The sequence below is a fragment of the Parasteatoda tepidariorum genome, chromosome 6 (genome assembly GCF_043381705.1).
Source record: "Parasteatoda tepidariorum isolate YZ-2023 chromosome 6, CAS_Ptep_4.0, whole genome shotgun sequence".
In the NCBI taxonomy this organism is placed as follows: Eukaryota; Metazoa; Arthropoda; class Arachnida; order Araneae; family Theridiidae; genus Parasteatoda; species Parasteatoda tepidariorum.
Window position 1 is genome coordinate 28,564,388 of NC_092209.1, and position 24,518 is coordinate 28,588,905.

Here is a 24,518-nt window from a genome sequence, read left to right on the forward strand (position 1 = left end):
ACTTTCTGAAATTCCTAGGCAGCACGTTTTGCTTAGGCCTTTGAATAGTATGTAAACTTGCAGAAATTGTGGGAACCTATAGACAATACGTTTTGTGAAATCCTTCAAATAAATTGTGCGAAAACTTGCAGAAATTGTGGGAACCAATAGGCAACACGTTTTGTGAAGTCTTTGAAGTAAATAGTATGTAAACTTGCAGGAATTGTGGGAACCTATAGACAACACGTTTTGTGAAGTCCTTTAAATAAATTGTGCGAAAACTTGCAGAAATTGTGGGAACCAATAGGCAACACGTTTTGTGAAGTCCTTTAAATAAATTGTGTGTAAACTTGCAGGAATTGTGGGAACCTAGGCAACACGCTTTGTGAAGTCCTTTTAATAGTATGTAAACCTGCAGAAATTGTGGGTACCAAGGCAACACGTTTTGCATAGTCCTTTAAATATTCTCTTTTTGAAGTGCGCCACGGAAATTCATTGCTCCCAGATTTTCAAGTATATTATTTAAATCTGATTTTTTTTATTTTTCGAATTTAAATCCCAAAAACGAACAGCTTAAAATTTTTTCAAAATACTTTTTTCTTTTTCAATTTTTTTACAATCGTTCATTTTATTTTATTTTAATTAATAAAAGTGATATCAGTGGCCCTTAGAAGTGATGCAAGAAATTCACGTTAAAGTTCGACGTTTGAATAATTGTGAAAATTAATATTTTATTAAATTTTATTTTCTAGCTTCATTGTTTTAAATTATATAAAATTTCTTTTTTTTTTTCGCTTGGCCCATTTTGTGCATACTTATCCATCTCATTCGTATGATAAAATAGATAACAAGGTTTTCGATTTTCAATTATAAAAGTTTTTTTAATTATCACAAATTATTTTTTTAATTTTTATATATTTTGGAATATTACCGACGCTGGTCCACTAATGCGGATCCACCCTTATGACAATTCTCATAAGCTTAGACAATTCAACAATGGTGGGCCATTTCAGTTTGTAACATTTCTTTAACATACATTATGTAAGACTTTTCAGGTGAAAGTTAAAATCAGTTCAGAATTTAACTTCTTTTTTGCTCATCATTATTGTTTACATTGTGTGAACAGTCTCTAACATTCACTATATGAGAAATAAAGTGTATTGTATGAGCAAAATAAATAAAGAAAGAACAAGGCAAGTTCTTAAGGCTTTTCAAACAATTTTCGGGATATACTGTAAATTTCCATATCAAGAATATTTAAAAGATAGAAAACGTTTAATTTCTTATATATACATATATATATATTTCATGACAGTATAGAATTATTACAAATTCATACATTTTAATTCATTTATTATTAAATATGGATTTCTACCACACATTCTTTCATTTGACTATGAAAAACATTACTGGAATGGCAAGGAAAAACGAAATATTTTATCTTAAGTACATAAATTTCTCTGGCTTTACAATGAGTTTTTAGTTATGCGCAGGAATTTCAAGTCACTTTTGGTTGAGACAAGTGAAAGGATTAAATTTTTAGAAGTGAAAAAGAAGTTATTTTTTCAAAATTATAGCATATTTTACTTGAAGAACACTCTGAATTCAAAACATCTATTACTTATGTTTCCCTATACGCTAGATAAAAACGTATAAGTATATGGATAAAAAGAGCCAGATAAAAAAAAAAGAGAAAATATATGTATGATGGACGCTTATGAAAGCAATTCTTACGAATTAAAAAAAGGAACACTATCATTATAGAAGGTCGTTTTTATTTTAAAAACCGCCACTTTTATTTTACAAACTATTTACTATCACTGTTCCCAGATATATGTTTACAAAAGTGCTAGTTATAATAAGGTCGGAGTGTCATCTGTTGTCAAGTTACAACAATATAAATCTGTAATAAGTAAATAAATGAACAAAAATATATTTATGCTAAGGTTTCAAACTGTATGTAGCTATAATTTCAGTATATATGGATTTTTTTCCCTAGTCTTATCTTATCAGAAGGAAAATGCGTAAAAAATAAACAGACGACACAGAATGACTTTTCATCGAATGATTGGATCTTCACGTTCAATCTTAGTGGTTCGAAATGCGTAAAAAATAAACAGACGACACAGAATAACTTTTCATCGAATGATTGGATCTTCAAGTTCAATCTTAGTGGTTCGAAATTTAGGCCTCAAATATGCTAACCAATTAGTGCCGACGATATTTTACGTTACGTAATCAGACACAAAAACATACTTTCTCTAATAAACATACTTTTTTTTTGTTGATGGACTACGATTCTTGACCCCCCCCCCCACTCATATTCGCGGTAGGCGCAGTCTGCGAAATATTGACCCAATTGTTTGAGGGGTACAGAATTTGGACCTCTTAATGTTAATGTTACCTTTTACGTATTTCGCTATATCTGGAAAACTCTTTAACCCCTTAACGATTGGTTTATCTTCAAGTAAACGGTCAAAAAAGTGCCTATTTTGCCAAATACATGTATTTGATTAATGCTGACATCTAGTTTAAAATAAACTAACTATCTACAATTACCTTAAAAATATCCTGGTACTGCCACCTGGTGTGTAAAATGACAAATAAAATGTTTTCTGCGCAAAAGAAATGAATTAGTTTTATTATTATTGGTGCGTTACTAGAGAACACTCCAGCCCGGAAATTTCACGGGAGCGAGAAATAAAGGGCGAAACATCACCCCGTCATTTTCACATTAAAAGTTTTTCCACGCAATTATAAAATTTATTTATCCAAAAATAATTCCATGCAGAAATAACTTTTAACAAACACTAATAAATGTTTATTATTATTTTTTTATTATTTTATTTAATAATAGTCGAAAATTTTTTGAAACCCAAGGTACACAATTTTCTATATCATTTTAAAGAATGTAATTCTGCATGGCAAAATGCAAAGTTTGAGCGAAATCGGTCGAATAGTTTCAGAGAAATCAAAAATTCAAAAAGCCAGATACTATATTTTGGGGTCAAAAATCCAAATCCGTCGAAAAAAAAGGTATGTTTATTCAGAGACAGTACGTTTTTGTACCTGATTTCGTTACTTAAAATATCTTTCGCATTAATTAATTACCATATTTGAGGTTACCCCTTCGAACCAATAAGATTGAGTCCTAGAAAGTGAAATCTGATTATTAGATAAAAAGTTATTCTGTGTAGTCCTTTTTTTTCCTTGCTCTTTTTATTTATCCATTCTGCTGAGGGAAAAGTTACTGATGGAGCAGCAAAGAAATATTAAAATATTAGAGTAATTATATTAGAGTAATCAAAACATTAGAGTAATTAAAATATTAGAGTAATCAAAATATTAGAGTAATCAAATATTTAATCAAAATATTGGATAAACAACTCATATATCTGTTATTACATTTTTTTAAAAATAAACATGTTTCAAAATCCGGGTCATTGTCGTTTAATTAATTAATTAATATATATTTTTTTAACAGTGAAGATTAAACAAAATTCCTGATTTCTTTGAAAAAAGAATTTCTCACCAATACTCCAAAAAAANAACCCCAAAAAAAAAAAAAAAAAAAAGAAGGCGATTCTACATAAAATTATTTCTGAAAAAAATTATTCATTTGGATGTATCAAATATTTGATAAAAATATTGAATAAACAACTCATATATCTGTTATTACATTTTTTGAAAATAGACATGTTTCAAACTACGGGTCATTGGCGTTTAATTAATTAATTATTATATATATTTTTTAACAGTGAAGATTAAACAAAATTCCTGATTTCTTTGAAAAAAGAATTTCTCACCAATACTCCAAAAAAAAAAAAAAAAAAAAAAGNAAAAAAAAAAAAAGAAAGTGATTCTCCATAAAATTATTTCTGAAAAAAATGATTCATTTGGATGTTCTTTTTAATAACGTCACAAGGAGCTAGAAGAGCACGTGTCCAGGCCCACCCCTCCGAAACTTATCCATCATTATTATGTAATTGACATTCCAGGAACTTTTTTTTTTGTTCTTCTTCCTCTATAGTTGTCAGCTTCCTGTCATCTGAGACAAAAGAGTGTGAGGCTGTGTTTTATTGCGTTTTCTATTTTTTTTTCACCCATTTTTCCACAGCTTTTCTTGAAGACTGACAAAAATGCATTGAATAAAACAACGATCTAATAGGAAAATTAAAAAAAGAAAGTGCTCTCATTTGCATGTAATAAATATTATGTGTGTACAATTATCGTTAAAGAAAATAAAAATGACCAAGTGAAGAAAATTACAGATTATACTAGGAAACAATTTTTTGTTTTGTTTTCTGTTGCATGATATTTTTAACAGATTTTAGATACTTTCGTAGCGGTGATTTCAAATTGAATCTGCAATCTGTTTCTTTCAACAATATGTAGTTTTTCAAAATGACATTTTTAGTTTAGTTTTCTGTTGAAATGAACAAGTTTAAGAACGTTATACACCGAAGAGCCATTAGATTATGACCACCTTGCTAATAACATGTAGGACCACCTTTAACCCTCAAAACTGCTAGCACCCGCCGTGGCATTGATTCCACAAGGGGCTGATAGGTAGTCTGAGGTATCTGGTACCAAGAGCTAACCAACTGGTTCTGCAATTCCCTCACATTGCGAGGGGTAGCGTGGTAGTACGAATTTAGTTTTCCAAGTAGGACCACAAATGCTCTATTGGATTAAGGTCAGGTGAATTTGAGGGCCAAGGCGCATGACTTGAAAGTCACTGGAATGTTCCTCGAACCAATCCATGGCGATTCGACCCTTGGCGATTCGACCCTTATGACATGGTGCATTATCCTGTTGGTAAACACAATCCCCCACAGGAAAAACTGTTGCATGAATGGGTGAACCTGGTCTGCAACTATATTCAAGTAGCTTACAAACGTCAGGGATTGTTCTATGAGGATTATGGGTCCTAATGTGCGTCATGAAAACATCGTTCCTGGGCGAAAAACCATAAAAACCTGGGCGAGCCCATTGTTATAGATGGAGGGTGTAACAGCTCGTTGGTGTATATTACAATGTTGCGACACACTTCCAGGGGAGTTAGGGCACATCATTAGGATTAAAATGGCATAGGAACAAATGCCAGGATATGTCGTCGTACACGGCTAAAGGCGCTTCTCTATTATGAACTGTTTCTTTAGCTGCCTTTGAGCAGGTAATAATAAAGAAGGGCCACTAGCAGCGTACGACGGCATTTCTGGCATGGGTTCCTATGCAATTTTAATCCTGATGATGTGCCCTAACTCCCCTGGAAGAGTGTCACAACATTTACGCTGCTGCCTGTAATATATAACGTTTTTAAACTTGTTCATTTCAACTAAATATAGACTAAAAATACAATTTCGAAAAAATCTGTTGTTTTAGAAGCAAAACAAATTATTTAAATTCCCTCCACCCGGAATGGGCAAGATCAAGTATTTGTATGAATGCAACAAAAAATTTGTTCCCCATTCTTATCTGACTAATGCGTAGTACTGAAAAATATTTAACAATAACTAATAAGAGTAATTCGTTAAAGTCCTAAAAAGTTGTTTCATTTTAAAAACTACATTGATAATCTACACATTACCTAGATAATCAGTATATTACCTAGATATAACCTGCACATTACCTAGATAACCTGCATATTACCCAGATAATATGCACATTACCTAGATTATATTCACATTGTAAATACAATCAAACAATCAACAATTTATTCCATAGAATAAGAGAATCAAAATTTTGAACCTAAATGATTCGGAAACCGTTAATGCCAACATTATTTAAATAAATTAATAATAACATTAATTAATAATCTTTAACAGTAAACACTTGTAGTAAATACTGATATTACTACAAGTGTTACTACTGTTAAAAATATGAAATATGTTGAAAAATATTTTTAAAAAAATTTTCAATTGTTATTTTCAATGCTTTTTTTTTTACTCGGTTAGCAAACAATTCAAAACTGTTTTTAAATTGTTTGTAAACTGAACCAAAACATGTTTGATTTAGATAAAATATGCAATTCCAAGAATTTTAAATAGGAAATATGAAGTTTGAACGGAATCGGTCAAACAGTTTCTGAGCTATCCTACTTTATAAAAATTATAAGTTTAAAATTTGATTGAAATTGACATCAGAGAGTCTAAACTTTCGACTGCTCTCTTGTCCACGTTTTTGACTCCTTATTGTCTAGTAGATTACAGGTACTTCGTGTAATTTGGCGATCAGTAAATTCATTGGTACCATATTTTCTAGATTTCGGATATTCCATATAATTTGAAGGTCAGGAATCCATTGGTACCATATTTTCTAGATTGCGGATATTCCATATAATTTGAAGGTCAGGATTCTATTGGTACCATATTTTCAAGATTGCGGATATTCCATATAATTTGAAGGTCAGGATTCTATTGGTACCATATTTTCTAGATTGCGAAAATTCCATATAATTTGAAGGTCAGGATTCTATTGGTACCATATTTTCTAGATTGCGGATATTCCATATAATTTGAAGGTCAGGAATCTGTTGGTACTATATTTGCTATGTTTGTGGATATTCCATATAATTTGAAGGTCAGGAATCTATTGGTACCATATTTTCTAGATTGCGGGTATTCCATATAAATTCTGAGAAAGTTCGTTTCTGTGTTTGATTTCGTAATTTAAAATATCGTCCCCACTAATTAATTAGCATATTTAAGGTTGAGATAAAATTGAGTTTTAGTATGTGGAAATCCGCTAATTAGATCAAAATTTTTCCGGAGTGTTTACTTCTTTTTCGAGAGCATAATCCGTTGATAGAACTTTTTAAAAAATGTGATTAAAAAGGGATTTTCATTTATTTATTTGCTAGACAAATTGACCTTGGGGTAAAGAACAACAACCTTCTTTAGATTGTCCAAGCGTGAATTGACGAATGACCGTCTTATTAAAATATTTTCTCCCACGCACAATTCTACTTTTTGAGGAGACAATTACGAAATGAAATTACGAAGAAGGAAATTATTTATGCTTTTCGCTTGTTGACTGTTTCCTAATTTGTGTGCATTATTAAAATTCTGAAAATAATTAATTGCTTGCTGCTTGTTTATTTGAGAGCGTTGCATAGGAATATAGTAAATTTTTATTTTATATTTTGTGTTTATGTTGCCTCGTGTGATAAGTTTTATTTGAATGCAAAAAACACTGAAAAAATAAATTGAAAAAATCTTTTCAAACTGGCTGTGATTTAAAAGGCCAAGTCAGATGCTTGAAGCTTTGTTTAGTCGAACATTAATTAATGTCGCGTCTCAAAAGGACATACGCTTTTCAGAAATAAATTAAAGAAAAAAAGTGGAAACTTACGGTTTGCTGGGCTCTGTTTAGAAACCTATTTATTCTCCTCAAGTTTCATTTATTTATTTATTTACAAAGCACGTCAGCTGGATTAGAAAGACCGCAAATCAGTGTTTAAAAAGAAACATTTTTTTTCGTTTTTCATCAACAACGTGGTTTAATCTGAAGACGAAATTTACAGTACAATACTACAATTGTAATGGTCTGGCATGCAATAAAAAACAACTTTTTAATTTACTCAATCAGTAGAGCCATCTGTCGATAACCTTTATAATTAATTTTAAAATTTGATCCGAATAAAATGCTAGTTTTCTAAGCAGAACACTAATATATATTTTGTATCCCTCCATTTTCCGTTCATTGGTCATTCAAAACAATTTAACTGTCATATGTGTCAATATATTTATACAACCCCCAGTACAATTTTATATTTTAATTGTTATTGACCAATTACTGCTTATAAATTGACCAATTACTGCTTTTATATTATCTACCTTGATTCTATTGTATTCGTTATGCTATACCATGATTAGATTCGTCTTTTACTTTGAATACATCGGATTCGCTATCCTTTTTCTTTATTTACTTTTTTTTTTGTCTCCAAATAATTATTGACTGTAGCTTTAAAAAATTGACTTGTAAAAAATTTATGTAACGGAATTTATAAAATCGGCTTACGTTTAAGATAGGTAAATTATCGAACGTTTTCAAATTTACAATTGAGTTTACTCCGCTTTATGCTACCTACCAAAACAGTTTCTCAAGAAGCTGTCAGTGTTATTTGTGACCTTGAAATGTATATTTAAACTTTTCTATTTTTAAAACCTCTTTTTTACCATATCTGATTCTGTAAAAAAAAAAAACGCGAATAACTGATTATAGCTAAATAATAATTTGTGTTACAAAAATTTGCTGTTTGGAGAGCGTAATTCCCTTTAAAATGATTTGAGTTGACGTTGAATTTTTCACCACCATTTTTGTGAAGTGTCAAATAAATTAAAGAGGACATTGAGTTGATGGGACAAACTGACGAAATACTTAAGCTGATTTGCTATGCAATTGGAAAGTATAGGTTATCAAATAATTATCGTTTGGTAATTTGCAATATTATCTTTTTGATATACAGTAGGGAACCGATTATCCGGAACGGTCGGGACCATCGCTATTCCGGATAACTGATTTTTCCGGTTTTCTGAATCTGCCGTTTTTTTTATTGTTAAACCCAACTAAAAAAAGAAAATTTTTTAAATAATCTTAAAAATAAGAAAAAACGATGAAGTAATGCGCTAATGATTATTTCCAAAATGATGGTAAGGTAAACATCTTTAAAAAAAGAAAGAAAAATCGTAAAATCTTATGAGGAAAAAAAAATGTTTTTTTTTTAAATGGCGAGAAAATTTATCGAATTTCGTTCCGGTATTTTGGTTTTCCGGTTTTCTGATTTCCGGATAACGGGCTCTGTACTGTATTATGTAATCAGCACCGATCACGATCTTATCGCATTTGTTGTAGAATGATTTGAAGATCAAGGGTGATGAATGCTTTCAGTCCGTTTCTCACAAAAAATGATGATTGGATAGCCACCTTACTCATTTTTAGAAGTACAAAGTTTTCACTGATGAATAACGTGGGAAATCGTCACTCCCCGAGAGTTATTACACAGTGAAATGTGGGATAAAACGATTACTCTCCACGAGTAGACAAAGAAAAGTATAGTGAAAAACACGACGGGAAGACTAGTTAGGAAGTATTGATAGGGAATTTCGAGAGATACCCCCGATTTTCAAATTTTATTTGTTTCCCACAATTTTCATTTTTTCGCAAATTTTGTTTTGGCGTTTTTGAGAAATGTAAATAAATACTTGTGACATTCATTTATGTTTTTGTTTCTACGAATTCAATCGTTTACTTGCACCTGAAAATACTCAAACCTTCAAATTCATTTTTTTCAGAATCAGCTTTCATGTGAATAAGCCGCATTCTTCCCTCTTGATCACCGTATTTTGTAATCGTAAATGATCGCGATCTTATCGTATTTGTTATTCTTATTAATGATCGCGATATTATCGCAATGCTATGTGTAGTAATAGTTAGCTGTGTACCGAGTTTTTTTGTGTGTGTATGGAGCCAGATTTAATTATTTCGAGATCTTTTGTCGAAAGGTAAGATAGAATACTGCGTATAAAATTTTTCCAGCCATTTTAGAAAAAATCAAAATTGAATCTAATAACTACTTCAACTAAGTTTTTATTTCTATAAAAATAGTAAATTATTCCAAACAAACAACTAACGTTTAATTAATTTTTAACATGTTTTAAATTATTAGTTGATACTGCTAAACACTAGCCCCTAAATCTCACAATGAATTTGATTGAGACTGGATCATTCCATTTATTTCAAAGGTGGGGAAAGTAGAATTTACTGCGCATGCGTCGGAATTTACTCTCACCATAGTTGCCATACGTAGTATTTTCAATAATATGTATGGCAAGTATTGTTTGACTAAAAATAAGGGATGTGGTATTTTTCGTAGTATTTTTTTTAAAGTGTTGTACTTTAAAAAAAACCGGTTTTCCTGATTTTTTCTTAAATCAATTTTCATATCTATTACCGGCAAAGTATGAAATCCGGCATGCCGGATATGATTTAGGCAAAGTATGAAATAAACGTCCTGATGAGGTTGTTATGTAAATGATGTGCATTTTACTGTGAATGACCGAAATCGGTGGTTGTTGACTTTCACCGGTGAATGTTGACAATCACATAGTCGCTTTGGTGAATGTCCGAAATATTTATTACATCCGATTTGATATTAATTTATTCATGGATATAATAACATTTATTCGATATTTTAATACTTACTGACGATAGATTAGAAGAAACATCAGTGTAGGGTATACGTAGCTACGATTTTAAAAAATGTAATCAAAGTGTAAAAAATATTATCTTTAAAAACATCAAATTAAATTAAAACTTATTAGAAGTGTATATTTAAATCCGAAATTGGTAAATGGCGCCATCGTTTTAATTTTAAAAATCTACTTGCAGAAAGAATATGAGCTTATGTGTCTTCAAGGAAGATATTGTAATCGGATTTACTGTATAGTTCGGGCACCGAAGTGATGCGCAGTAAATTCTACTTTCCCCACCTTTGAAATAAATGGAATGATCCAGTTTCAATCAAATTCATTGTGAGATTCTACTCTGCTAAACATAATTAATTTAAAAGAATACTTAAAGTGCAATTAATTATTTAAAACTTCTAAAATTATTACTTAAAACAACCCCAACAAAATTAATTATTATAGATGACTCTAGTGTTGCCAATTTAGATGGAGAAATACCTTCTTTTTTGTGCCAAGTAAGAGAAATACGTAGATTAACATTTTACAACTTACTAACAGAAAGTGACTTTTTATTTAAAAATATTTAATTTAAAGAGTAATTTTTTTCCGTCGTTCCCTAAATAATAGTCTTAAAATTAAGTTTTATATGTCAAACAGCTGAGTTTGTAGTTCAGAAGCAGTTTCTTGTCCAGTTAGTTCTTAATTGTTTTTTCCATTTCTTTTCTTTTCTTTTGGCTTGTGTATATACTGAAAATGAATAAAAATAAGCTTAATTACGGATTTCCTTAAAAGGAAAACGAAAAAGAACTGTTGTAAACATAATAAATAGTAATTAGGAAGACATATTTCTGGACTTTAGAATCATTTATTTTCTTTTGAATTTAAAAATTAAATAGGAAATACCAGTGCAACTTTCTGTTAATGCGTTATTAGAAATAGGTTAATAGTGTTTAATATATATATGATAACATTTTTAATGTGTTATCTTTTGTTGATGTTATTAAAAAATATCTCTATTTATGTTATTTTTCATTTTTAAATTTTTTAAATTCTTTTTTCACAAGCAGCTTGCTTTAATATCATGAAAATAACTGAAATATTAAATGTGTTGAGTTATTGAACGGATATTAATATTATTACTAGCTTCAAAAATCACTGCTTAAAAAGTCCTTTTTTCTCGTAGCTCCAAGTTTCTGCGGAACACTTTTTTGCAACCACTAGTGATCTGCGTAAACAAGAGTTTGGCGTTGTTCCCCAAGTTTCCGCGGAACACCTTTTTGCAACCACTGGTGATCTGCGTAAACCAGAGCTTGGCGTTGTTCCCCAAGTTTCCGCGGAACACCTTTTTGCAACCACTGGTGACCTGCGTAAACCAGAGCTTGGCGTTGTTCCTACGTATTGGCGAACTTATTTAGTTTAACACAGAAAAATTTCTTAAAATAATACCTAACTTACAATAATGTTCCTCTACTCACAAGCATGTAAAAAAATGTGTTGTACTCACTTTTACTTCTAAGCAGTAAATATCTTTCTGAGGATCGAAATTCTTAATTCTTGGTCGAGTAAGAACTAGAGATATCTTAATCAACTGTTATGCTTCGATATTCTCTAGATCAGAGGTTCCCAAATAGTGTTCCGAGTAATCCTAGGATTCCGTCGAAGAGTTAAAGGGGTCCCGAAAGTTAGGATTTTTAAAAAAAAGTGTTTTTTCTAGCATTTTTGAAAGCGTAAATTTAATTTTGTTCCAATCAATGATCCATTATTTACTTATTATTTGAGATTACTTTTATGAAAGTATATTTAAAATAAAATGCCTAAGAGACAAGAATGAAAATTTTTAATAAGATATATATAATTTTTCAAACAACAATTAGGAAAAATTATAAGAAGAACATGCATTTATGAAAAATTGCAATAGTATTTCACATTGGCTTTTCGAATCAAAATAAAATTACTGAATTCTTTAATAATGAAATATGCTTCCGGAATAACCATTTTCTACGTTTATAACAGTTCCTTTTTTTTATCTAGCAATATAAAAACAAATTTTTAGATAGTTTAGATTCATCTTCAGGACTGCGATTTCAACTGAAACCGAACATAAAACCTAACTCAAGATTATTAACGATGAAAAAATTTCAATAATTTTATTAAAAATGAAGTAGTCTTGTAATGGTTAATGCATACACAATTGTTTTCATGTACTTTAATTATGAAGTCAGGATTCTGCTGGACAAGCTTGATTATTTAGGCTTCCGTCACCTAAAAAAGAAACAAATTAGAAACCGCTGCTCTAGATAAAATTTTTTGATTTACCTAATTTCTTATAGCTATTACTTATATCATATTTTATTTTATCGACCAATTTCTGTGTTTATGGCTATCAGTATTCAACTCCGTGATCTTGTAATTTTGTACCCAACCCAAAGGCAAGCATTGGAGCAAACTAGTCTTCGTGAGTGACTTTTTGGAGGAACTAAGCCTCTGTTGCGCTACATAGAGGAAACTATGAAAACCTCCCACGGTTAGTCCGACGGCAAGGAGATTCTAATCCAAAGTCCGTCTACCACTGATGATATTTTTATGTCAGCACTAGGACTGGGCTATAAATCGGTGTATCGAGACATATCGATTTCACGCATATATCGGCAAGACGATACAGCGACTTTCATTCAAGGCGATGCATCAGACATCTGATTTAAGCCGTCGAGTAAAGACAACGAGCGCAAAACGATATAGCGATATAAGACACGCAAGGATATAAGATAACGATATAGCAATATAAGACTCTTCTCTTACGTTCCGATGTCGACTCGCGCTGTGGAAGACGATGTTTGCTTTGTTATGTTGAAATGGCCTTGATTGGTGAGCTGTAGAATCAGAATCAGAGTTTTGAGAACACATATCGTTATATCGCATGTTCCTTTTCGCACCTCTTAGCTTTTTTTTTCTTTGTCGCGACTTTTCTTGTAGATTATTATCAGTGGGACTAACTTCGTGATCGCCGATGTTACCTTGTTCTGAAGGCAATCTATTATTGAAAAGAATGTATAAAGAAGAGTTTCTTCATTAATTAGATAAGTTTTTTTTAAAAAGAACTTCTTTTTATTTTAAAATGTGAAAATCATCGGCAATCTAATTTAGGCGCCCATAAAGAATTGAATTTCTTAGGTTATTTTTTTACTTTCTTTTAATTTATTAAAAACTTTTTGTATGAAACTTCTAATAATTTAATGAGTTTTTATTACTGATTTTAAATTTATAAATCTTGTTGTTTTTATTTTTAGAAATAAAGTTAAAACAAAATTTATTTTTGTCATTTAGATTTGGGCATAAGTAAATCAACTTTGTTTATACAAAAAAATTTGAAAGGCTTGCGTATTTTATTCATTTTTTTAAATCATTTAGCACTTCGTTTTATTAGAGAGTATAATAATTTTTTTTAAAAAATATTCTTTTCATATTATTTGTTAATTAGCTAAATATATTATCGAATATCACAATTTTTTTATTTTTAAGAAATTAAATCTTACTTTGTTTTTCGTTCATAATTCGGTCATTATTTAATTTAATTTAATTATTTATCTGAAATGATAAGGTCCCGCAGTGGACTGATCGTTAAGACACGGTTCCCTGCAGATCACCGAAGTCAAGCATCACTGGCTGCGGTCAGTGTGCGGGTGAGTGACCACTTGGATCAGTCTGCGTAGGGACCGAGGGTGTGCGGTATTGGTCCTCGTTAAACTGTGCTACCGTAAAGTGCTCGACTTCGCGCGCAGGTCGTCGGGCTACCGAAGCGGGGGTGCCATCCCCTCCGCAGAGGATCAAAATTGTGATGGCATAATATTGCTGTGTCCTCAGGGATGTTTCCCAGACCGTCGCCAATAGCCCATTGTGCAGCTCTAGTGTGACGTAAATGAACTATAATAGAACTAAAATAACTGAAATGATAACAATAAAAAATAGTGTTTTAAAAGCGTTTTTTTTTCTAAAATTTATTTAGCAATTTGTTTTAAACATACAAATAATTTTTAACGTTTCATTTGGAAATTGAAAATTACGATCGAACTTACTAATTATGTAATTATTTATGCATAATAGTACAAGAAAATATTAATTCGTAAAAAACGCTTTAAAAATTTTTTTTAACACTTTGTTTTACGCGTATTATGAATTTCTAAACAAACATTTCAATAAATATTTTAGGTAAGATTTGTACATTGTAGTCAATTTATTTAATATCTTTCTTAAGCAAAACATATATATCTTCAAATTTATAAATTGATTTAAATCAATCTGAGTATGAAGTTTTGATAGAAATCTGACTTTCTGTGCCTTACAAGTAAATGAAATTCAAAAATACTATATCGCGATACATCGCAATATCGCGATGCAAAACTGACGATGCATCACGATATATAATTTCTAATATCGCCCAGTCCTAGTCAGCACTATGATTAGTGCGAGCCGATAGAAGATTTCGTATCAACCAGCTATCATACACCGTAGATAATCGAATCTGGTTGACCTAATTGGGAAGGCAAACGTTTTAATAGAGTCACTGCGGCCTATTTTTTTCTTTTTTTAAATAACCGTCGTTGAACAGCCGGCCAAATTCTGGGTTTACGACTACCAATGCTCAACTCCGTATCCTTGTAATTTTGATCCCAATCCAGAAGACAAGGGAGCTCCTCTGGATCGTGATTGTTCTTGTTTTCTAGTGGCGCCATCTATGGCCAAGAATTCGACTTCTGCCACACTCATACGTCACACCCGTTTATAGGGCGCATCCATTCATACATCCAATTCATTCATCCACAAATCGTAATTTTAACCTGAATCAGAGAACGATCAATCTCCAATTCAGTACCCCCAGAAGTTTTGATTTGTTATGGGAACTTGGAGGACTTTGTGACTTAACATATTTAACGTTCACCAGTCACAATTTGCTAAACGGGGGAGTTTTCGGCCGGTGGGGATCGAATCCACGACCTCCTGGACATGGCACAGTGCCCTACCAATCAGGATATCCCGGCACCACTCGGACTATTTGTAAATTCGTTTGATACAGCGTTTGATATTCTGCCCAGATAGAACATATATACTGAGTGTTCTGTGAAAATCACCCTTATTATGTATTTTTAGAATTCGGGGGGGGGGAGAGTTGTTGAAAGATGCTTATTAGTTAGAAACATCTACACGTTTCAACCTCCATCTAAACCTGCTTATCCTTTTGATATAATTACCTTCATCAACAGTAATTTATCAGATTTCGATAGTGCTTTTGTTCTAGACATTCAGGTAGCATCAAAACTTAAACATTCAGGGAGCATTTTTTTGGCTATTAGCATAGAAAGCTCTTAGATGCATGTTCTTGTGAGAATTTTGACGAATCAATTTAAAAACTACTAAGCCTAAGATTAAATTGTAGCTTGAGATACATATATATATATATTTTAATCGGTATGTGTAAGTCGACCAATTTGACAGACCTGGTTGCGTGCACCAACTACAACTTTTTTTTTTTCTAAATTAAAGCCTATAACTTAAACAACTTCAGCTGGAATTCTATATATACTTTAATAACTTTGTTGATCGAAATAGTATCGTAAAACTTAAACACAGTTTAGAGGCAGCATTTCTGTTCATAATTAACTTTTCCTCAATTTTTTTCTTAAAAAATCTTATGCGGGAAAATAGTGTTTGTCTTTGACGTGATTTGAATACAATTTGACGAAATAATATACCGAAAATTATAAATTGCAGTTTGAAAAAATAATAAGGAAATAAAAATCTATAACACATATGAAATTATATCATTCGTGTTTTAGTTTTAGTTAAGAGATGGCAGCACCATTTTCACTACTTTAATTCCATATTTTGAATACTAAGAAAGGTATCAAAGTGCAAGTTTTGTCAAAAATGATTGAACAAAATTAAACTTATTTGGAAGAAAAACTTCTTCATGTCATTCTTCAAATTTTATGAAAAAATTCAATAAATTGAGATAATAAATACACCGTAAATTTATTCAAATCATACAGTTTTCAAAGATGGCAGCACTATATGATAAAGTTGAGTTATTCCGAAAATCAATTATTCAAATAAAATATTTTAGAGAAAATAAAGAAGGTAATAGTTGTATTAAAGAAATAAATATATATTAGATAGATATTATTCTGTTGCACACATAAATTTATATAAAGATGTATTTTTCAAAATGTTATTAAAAATCATAAATACGGAATACGATTTTGTTCATTTTTTATAGTAATTTCTGCAGAACAATGCTAATTTTTAAACTGTTGGAGAACTGACAAAGTAAATATTGATATACAAAATTCTGAAAAAAGAGCGAAAGAAAAGGTACTGAGCATTTTGATTTTAATTATAATATTGTGAAATTTTGTTTATTTTCATTATCCTTCTTTATAAATTTTTGAATTAAATTACAAATATAAATAAACTAGAACATTTTTTTTAAATGTTTAAATGCAAATAATTTAAATCATTACAACAAGATTTAAATTAAATTAACTATATTCATTTTCGATGTATATTGTAATTATTTTGTAGTCTAAAATGCATTGTAAAATTCTAACAAAACTTGACGACAAAAATTATGCTTCAACTATTTTTTGAAATTCCTAAAATTGCTGTTTTAACTATTTTTTTACTTTAAAAAAACGAGCAAAATCATTGACGTTTTCGGAGTCAAATTTTTTCTTTGACAAAATCTGTTTGAAAAATAAAAGACATTAAAATATGTAACTCGAAACCGTAGTTTATGTTATATCTCTTAAAGTTTTTTCTTTAAAAAAAATACTAATATGGAAGATATAAAATAAAAATAATGGAAAGAAAACCGTATTACTTTCATTTAAATTAGATATAAAAATTAAATAAAATTGTAAATAATTGAGATAATAAAGAATTTAATCGACCACAAATTCAATACAGTTTTCATAGATGGCAGCACTGTAGGCTTGATTTCTTGTGTCATTTTCATAGGTCATTTCGAAGATGATAATTTCAATAAAATATTTTAGGGAGAAAAAATCATACATGAAACGAACAGAATTCTCAAAAATGAGTTTATTTAAGGATTGATTATTGAAAATGATTAATATTATTTATGGTAGAAGGATTATATTTTTAAAAAGTTTAGAAAAATTTTTCCTTTTGTTATAAAAATTGTAAATTTTCTTTTTAACAGTGAATAAATTTTGAATTAAATTAACAATTAGGTAAGTAAAAAATAAAGTATTCAGTATGAGCTAGAATTAAAATTCTTGCAAGAGCGAAAACCGCACCATAGGCATTTTTTTAAAACTGAAATTAACTTATTAAAATGTCAAAGATAGCTAAGAAATTGAATAAAATTTCGTTCCCGTAATTATGGTTCGTGACATTGAATTTCTATTTCTTTGCATCGAAAATATTGTTAATTTATTACTTATTATTAACTTTTTAGAACATATTTCATGAACATGAACAGTCTTATATAACTTTCCTATAACTTTTCTGTTTCGAAGTCAGTGAATATTTGTTTACAGGAAATAATTAGATCTAATTAAGTTTTTGAAAAAAATATTTGAATAAAATATTTAAAGGATGATAATAATATAATATTTGAAAAAAATATTTAAAGGAAATATAATGCTATTTTTAATTATCAGTAAAAAATTTTCTGCTATTTTTTAATTTTTATTATTTTTTTGTAATATTCTGTTGAGAAGTACTTGTCTTGTGACATGTACTGAAATTCAAAACATTAGACCTCAGCCTTTTATAAGACTGCGACTTTTTTACTGAGGCAGAGAAAAGGGTTTGTGTTTTGGTCATTTTTGTGCACAAGGGGGGGGGGGAGTCCAAAACTGCAAAACATACCTGATAATATTTGAAATGCTCTTTACATTCACAATAGTACAAAGTCAGGCTTTGAACCAATACAATGATTAGGCAGAATCCACACATCTTCATCAGTTGATATTTTTTAACGCCAAACTCGGTATAGTTTCCAATTATGTATTTGAAAAATCCCCTTACTTTCCACCATACTATACCGAAGAATATACATAGGGAAAGAAGGCTAGTTTCCATAGACGTAATGTAAATCGTGTCCCCAAGGTTCTGACCCAGTGCCCTTCGTCCTAACCGTGTTCTAACCCTATGTGCGAAGGAAAAAGCAACATTTTGGGGCACAGTAGCAGCAGAGGTTCTTCTTGAAACGTTTGCACCCATCTCTCCCTCCAACCTAGGGATTGAAGAGAAGGAATGTTCTATTTTCCTATTTATAGTTAGTCTATTGTTGCATTTCGCCTTATTTATTGACTGTATCATACTTTTAAGATATTTCCTTAGGGATTCGTTTATATCATCCATGTTGATTATATCTGATAGTGCATTTTGAGATAGAACGGGAGAATAAAGTGATTGGTGGCAGGACACCCAACAAACAACCGGTTCAGGTGACGCACCTCCTGAATGTCGCCTCACTTCCGATGTTCATGCACTGAATCTTAATATATATGATGCTTTGCTTTATCTGAGTATGTTGCTGTTTCTGTAAGTTGTTTTTCTGGTACAGCATCTTGTTCTGATCAGTTTCCCTTGTTAGTTACAAACTCGGAGAATTTAATTTAAAAAAAAAAAACTAATTTATATTGTGGTGTTTTTATTACCGTCGTTGAACAGCCAACTCAGATTTTAGGTTTACGACTACTAATGTTTAACTCCGTAGCCTTGTAATTTTGAATCCAATCCAGAAGACAAGGAAACTCCTGGATCAAGTATTGGGAGAAATTTGCCTTCGTGGAGGATGGAATTCACCCGCATTTGCGCTACATGGAGAGGAAGACCACGAGAACCTCCCACGGTTAGCCTGGCAGCAAGGGGACTCTAACCCATGATCCGTCCACCACTGAGTATATTTCACGTTAGCACTGTGGTCGGTGCAAGCCGGATGCGGAATTCGCATCGAAAGGCCATCACCGGAATCGAACCCCGGTTCACCTCATTGGAAAGCGAACGCTTTATCCCCTAAGCCATTGCGGCTTATATTGTGGTGTTTGGCTCAAAAACGCTTTCGCGCTCATTTTGAAAATGTGACTCATCATTATTTTGCTTTAGCTCTTGTTGTTGTTGTCGTAGGCCGTTAAGGCAGAGAAGGTGTGGTTGTTCTTGTTTTCCAGTGGCGCCATCTATGGCCCAGAATTCAACTCCTGCCACATTACTATGTCACATCGGTTTTATAGGGCGGACTCATTTACGCATTCATCCACAAAACGTAATTTTGACCTGAACCAGCAAACGATCTATCTCCAATCCTGTACCCCCTGAGGTATAATTTTTTTAATGGGAACATGGATGACTTTGTGACCTGAAAAATTTAACATTCACCAGTCACCATTTACTACACAGGGATGGGGGAGTCTTCGACCGGCTGGATTTGAACTCCCATTCTAACGAGCGTGAGTTCAGCGCCCTGCCAACCAGGTTATTCCGGCCCCTGCTCTAGCTCTTCAAATAGAGAAATAAGTAATTAATAGTGTTGTTTTATGTATTAACTGTACTGTACCATTTAGTAAGATATAGTACTTTAATAAATAGTATAGTACAGTAAATTTATTTGTTTATACTATTTAAAAATGAAATATTGTTATTTATTATCCTTTTATCTATTTATTATATTTTACTAATTAAAAGTAATATATCTTACCCGAGAAAAATTTAATGTAAAAATATAGCTTCTATCTCTTTTATTTCAGCGCGTAATGGATATGCTAACTTTGGACGATCCATGCAATAAAGACACTTTGGATGAACCTCAACCCTCTGCTACATACAGGTTAGTTACGTATAATTTTTTTAATAGGTTCAGATTTTTTAAAATTTTCATTCAATTATTTATTTTTTATTTTAAAGCATGACGCTATTCCATCTCGCAATGGTAGCACGAAACCGACATTTAGCATATTTGAATATAAAAAAATGGAAAGAATAGTAAAGCAATAGGAGAGAAAAAACAACAACAATAAAATGTTAATAAACATAGTAATTATTGATGCAATGAGTGTCAATACGGGCATGAACCTGATACGGAAATTTTTTTAAGGATTAGTCAACTACTAAATTGTTCTAAAGTTGTGTCTAGTTTATTATGAGTCATGTAAGCCAGGTAGGTGCTTTATTTACGTCGCACTAGAGCTGCACAATGGGCTATTGGCGACTGTCAGGGATACATCCCTGAAGATGACATGCCATTGCGATTTTGATCCTCTGCAGAGGGAATGGCTCTCCTGCATTGGTAGCCCGACGACCTGTGTGAATTCGAGCACTGTACGGTTTAACGAGGACCGATACCGTGCCCCCTCGGTCCCTACGCAGGCTGATCAAAGTGATCACCCATCCGCTTACTGACCGTAGCTAGCGATGATGCTTGACTTCGGTGTTCTACTGGGAACCCTGTCTTTATCATCTGTTCACTGCGGGACTCATGTGAACCAGAATTCAAATATTTAATTATCCGAAAAATGTATGTATCAACCAGATTTACCTTTGTTTTATTAATAAACTTAACATTGAATAACATATCAATAACCTATTATATCACAAGCACCAATAAAGATTAAATAGATAGATTGAGTGGTTGATTGTTAATAATAGAGTGGTGTAGTCATTTATTGTTTTTTCTTCTTATTATGTACAAGCTTACCGACTATATTCCAAACAGTTTTAGCTATGTTTTGCATTGCTTCGCTCATTATCCAAATAAAAACACATATCCCCCCCCCAAATAAATTATTTATTATCTATCTATATATATATTTCTCTTACACGGCGACAAAAAAAAAGCCTCATTGCAACTCCCCGAATGGCAACGCTAGAAAATCGACCAATGATTGCCGCTAAAAATGTCACATGCCAAATCTAGCTGAGGTGGCTCAACATATAGCGCTTTTAAAAACGCAAACTGAAATAACCTCAAGGTAGGCAGAAGTGAGTAGTCTTTGTCGATAGATCTCTATTTTAGTATTTTGTTTCTTTGCACTTTGTTTCACGAATTTAAGTATAACGAATTTATTTGACGATTTTTGATTTATATCACGAATTTTTTTTATTTTTATTATTGTTATTAGTTATTCATTGAAAAATGAGTCTCAGTCGTGCTGTTACGATTTAAGATTTTATACTATAGCACATTTCTAATAGGTTTAACGAATTACATGTCATTTATTTGAATTCAAATTTATTTTAATGACTTAGTATTTGCTAAAAAGATGTAATTTTTTTTTTAAAAAAGTTGTTATATGGATTTGAATGATTGTTTTGAATTCTTAGAATTTTGTGCATTTGCAATGTACCTAAGTTAGTAGCGAGCGGAGCGAGCTTTGTTTGCGAAGCAATCCACATAAAATTGAGTAGCAATTTTCGGAGGTTGGCGAGCGTCAGCGAGCAGGGGGAGCAGAGCCCACTAGTATTTATTATTTTCCTTTTAAAATTCTGCAGGTAAACTGACATTTTTAATGTTCAACTCTTAAATTTGAGAGGGATGTTATTAACTTAAATCTCCTCTAAATTAAACAGCTATAAAAAGTTTTCGTTCTTATAAGGCGTTTATTTCTAAGATTTTCCTTAGTAATTCAAAACTCTTTCTTTTGAAAAATGAATAATTTATGTAAATTTGACGGTATTAAATCATTTTTATTATAATGATATTCAAAACACTGGAATGTGATTTTTTGAAATGCTGCAGGCGCTTGGAAAGATTTTTGCTCCTTTTATTTTTTCCCCTCTCAAAATCGTATTTGAATTCTAGTTTTGAATTTTCTGCTTTTTCGAACGGCATCTTAAGTTTTAAGTATATATTTCAACTTTTAAATCTCAAATGCTCCTCTTATTTTTAACTTCTTTTATTCTTTAAATGAATAATGTCTTATCTTTCTCCGGAAATGTAGTGAGGAAGAAAATATTTTATTCTATTTGAATAAAAGTTTTACTCGTAAGAAGGGAGTATTTCTGAGTTCATATAATAAAAGTATGATTCTCATCAAATACGATAGTTTGCTGCCACAGAAATCTATTATCATACAATAAAATACAGAATTTTATAGAAGTTTAATTCGATACCATTTTTGTCAGATTTTCGGAAAGATTTTACATTGGTTTTAACATTTATATAAAAATGGTTTAAATATTTGAAAATGTATGTTGAGTTACAAAACGGCATTTTCCTTATCTTGTGGCCAGCGATTTTTTTCAATAATTAAGGAAAAAGTGAGGTAAGTAGCTGTTGTTGTAGTTCATTTACGTCGCACTAGTGCTGCGCAATGGGCTATTGGCGACGGTCTGGAAAACATCCCTGAGGATGATCCGAAAACATGCCATCACAATTTCGATGCTATGCAGAGGGGATGGCACCTCCGCTCCGGTAGCCCGACGACCTGCACGCGAAGTCGAGCACTTTACGGTAGAACAGTTTAACGAGGACCAATACCGCACACCCTCGGTCCCTACGCAGACTGATCCAAGTGGTCACACACCCGCACACTGACAGCAACCCGTGATGCTTGACTTCGGTGATCTACTGGGAACCGTGTCTTAACGATCAGTCCACTGCGGGACGTGAGGTAAGTAGCAAAGATTGATTTGGCCTATTGGAACTAAACTGTTCCACCCAGAAACTGACAGATTTAATCAAAACATTCATTGTTTATTGTGTTCTATATATCATTTTTTTTAAAAAAAGTCTTAGATGCACTACTTTTTTTATAAATGATTTTTTTTCTGGAAGAAGACAAATCAACCCATAGTGGGCACTTAGTTCTGAGTGAGTACTTAACCCACTAGACCGGTTGCATATGTGAACTTTATGGGAAATTTAGTAGTGCTAGAATTTCAGGGAGAAAGTAGCTGACATTTTTATTTTACAACACAGTTTAATAATATTATGTTCGAACTTCACATGTGAAATAAATATCTTCTTTCTTCGAACCACTTCAGCATTCGTGATCCCAGCAAATACATTTTTCATGTTAGATCCTACTTTCTCCCTTTTTTGCAATGTAAACAACAAATATTTGATGCATTTTTTTATCGCTTTCATCGGTAGAAACATCAATTAATGATTTAGTTTTTATTTGGATAAAACTATTTTGTTATATTGGTTCTTCATACACTTCCCTAGCAACAATTTTACCTTGGCCCCAGTTGAGCTCAACATTGGCTCAATATGGGTCCTACATGAACACGCATCTTGAGACCAATATTGGGATGCCTAGATTTTTTAATATTGGTCTTATTTATTGCCAATATCGACCTATATACTACCAATATAGGGCTTATATCGGTTGAATAAGGAATAAAAATATCGTTTGAATCTGGCAGTTCTATATAGGACCGATATTGGTAGTACATTGGCTGTAAAATATCGGGTGAATTGAACAATTCTATAGAGGGATAATATCGGTAAATAATGGCCCGTTGAACCCTTATTGAGCCAAGATTCGTGAATATTGGACCAGTGAGCGCTCGAGTTATTTTGCCGCTATGGTTCTCTTAGTTTCTTTTCGGTCATTTGGATTTTAAGTTTTCCTTTTTTAGCCACTGCAAATCATCTTCTTTCCTTGACAGCATATTTTCTTAAATTTTTTTTTTCTTCTGTTCTTTATCCTGATATTTTAAATCGACTTTATAGGGTGATGGTAGTACCCGAATCGAATGAACCATAATCATGCTCATACTGGACTACCTGCTTATTGTTGTTAAACTATGAATCCTTAGTTAAAGTGTAATAAGCTGGGCTAAAAAGAGTTTCTGTTAGTGTAATAACCAATCTTACCAAATACGTTAATTTAAAAACACGAGAATTGACCCAGTAAGACCAATTTATCTACCTAAATACCATGAATTTAACAGCTCATTCTTCTTATCTAGTAGAATGCAATTCAGAGTCTGCTTGCTAAAAAAATAGAACTAATTTACCCAGAATTGAGGCCCCTGTTGGGATACTGGATAATTTTAAAATTTGACCATAAATAGTTTTAGAAAATACATGTTTATTTAAGAAAAAATATAAAATAGAAAAGAGGAAAAATTGCCTGTTTTGCAAATAATTTTAGCCACGGATTTGCACGAAATAGATTAGCACATGGAAAAATTATATAAATTATCAAAGAAAAAAATTTTAATAGATAATTTTAACACGGACTTGCCCGAAATGGATTTGCACATGGAAAAATTAACAAAGAAAAAAAAAGTTTAGTACATAATTTTAGCCACGGATTTGCCCGAAATGGATTTGCACATGGAAAATTGTATAAATTAATAAAGAAATACTTAGTATGT

The 24,518-nt window shown here is 31.6% G+C and overlaps 1 protein-coding gene across 3 annotated transcripts in view; it reads left to right on the forward strand.

Annotated features, from left to right (window-relative positions):
• LOC107439615 (tumor protein p53-inducible protein 11) overlaps window positions 1-24,518 on the forward strand; it is a 209,086-nt gene that overhangs the window by 70,269 nt on the left and 114,299 nt on the right. For all 3 annotated transcript variants that reach the window (XM_016052274.3, XM_071182144.1, XM_043046702.2), the window contains exon 2: window positions 19,940-20,019. In XM_016052274.3, coding sequence (XP_015907760.1) covers window positions 19,946-20,019 — 74 coding nt within the window. In that variant the 5' untranslated portion in view covers window positions 19,940-19,945. The remainder of the gene's footprint in view (window positions 1-19,939; window positions 20,020-24,518) is intronic.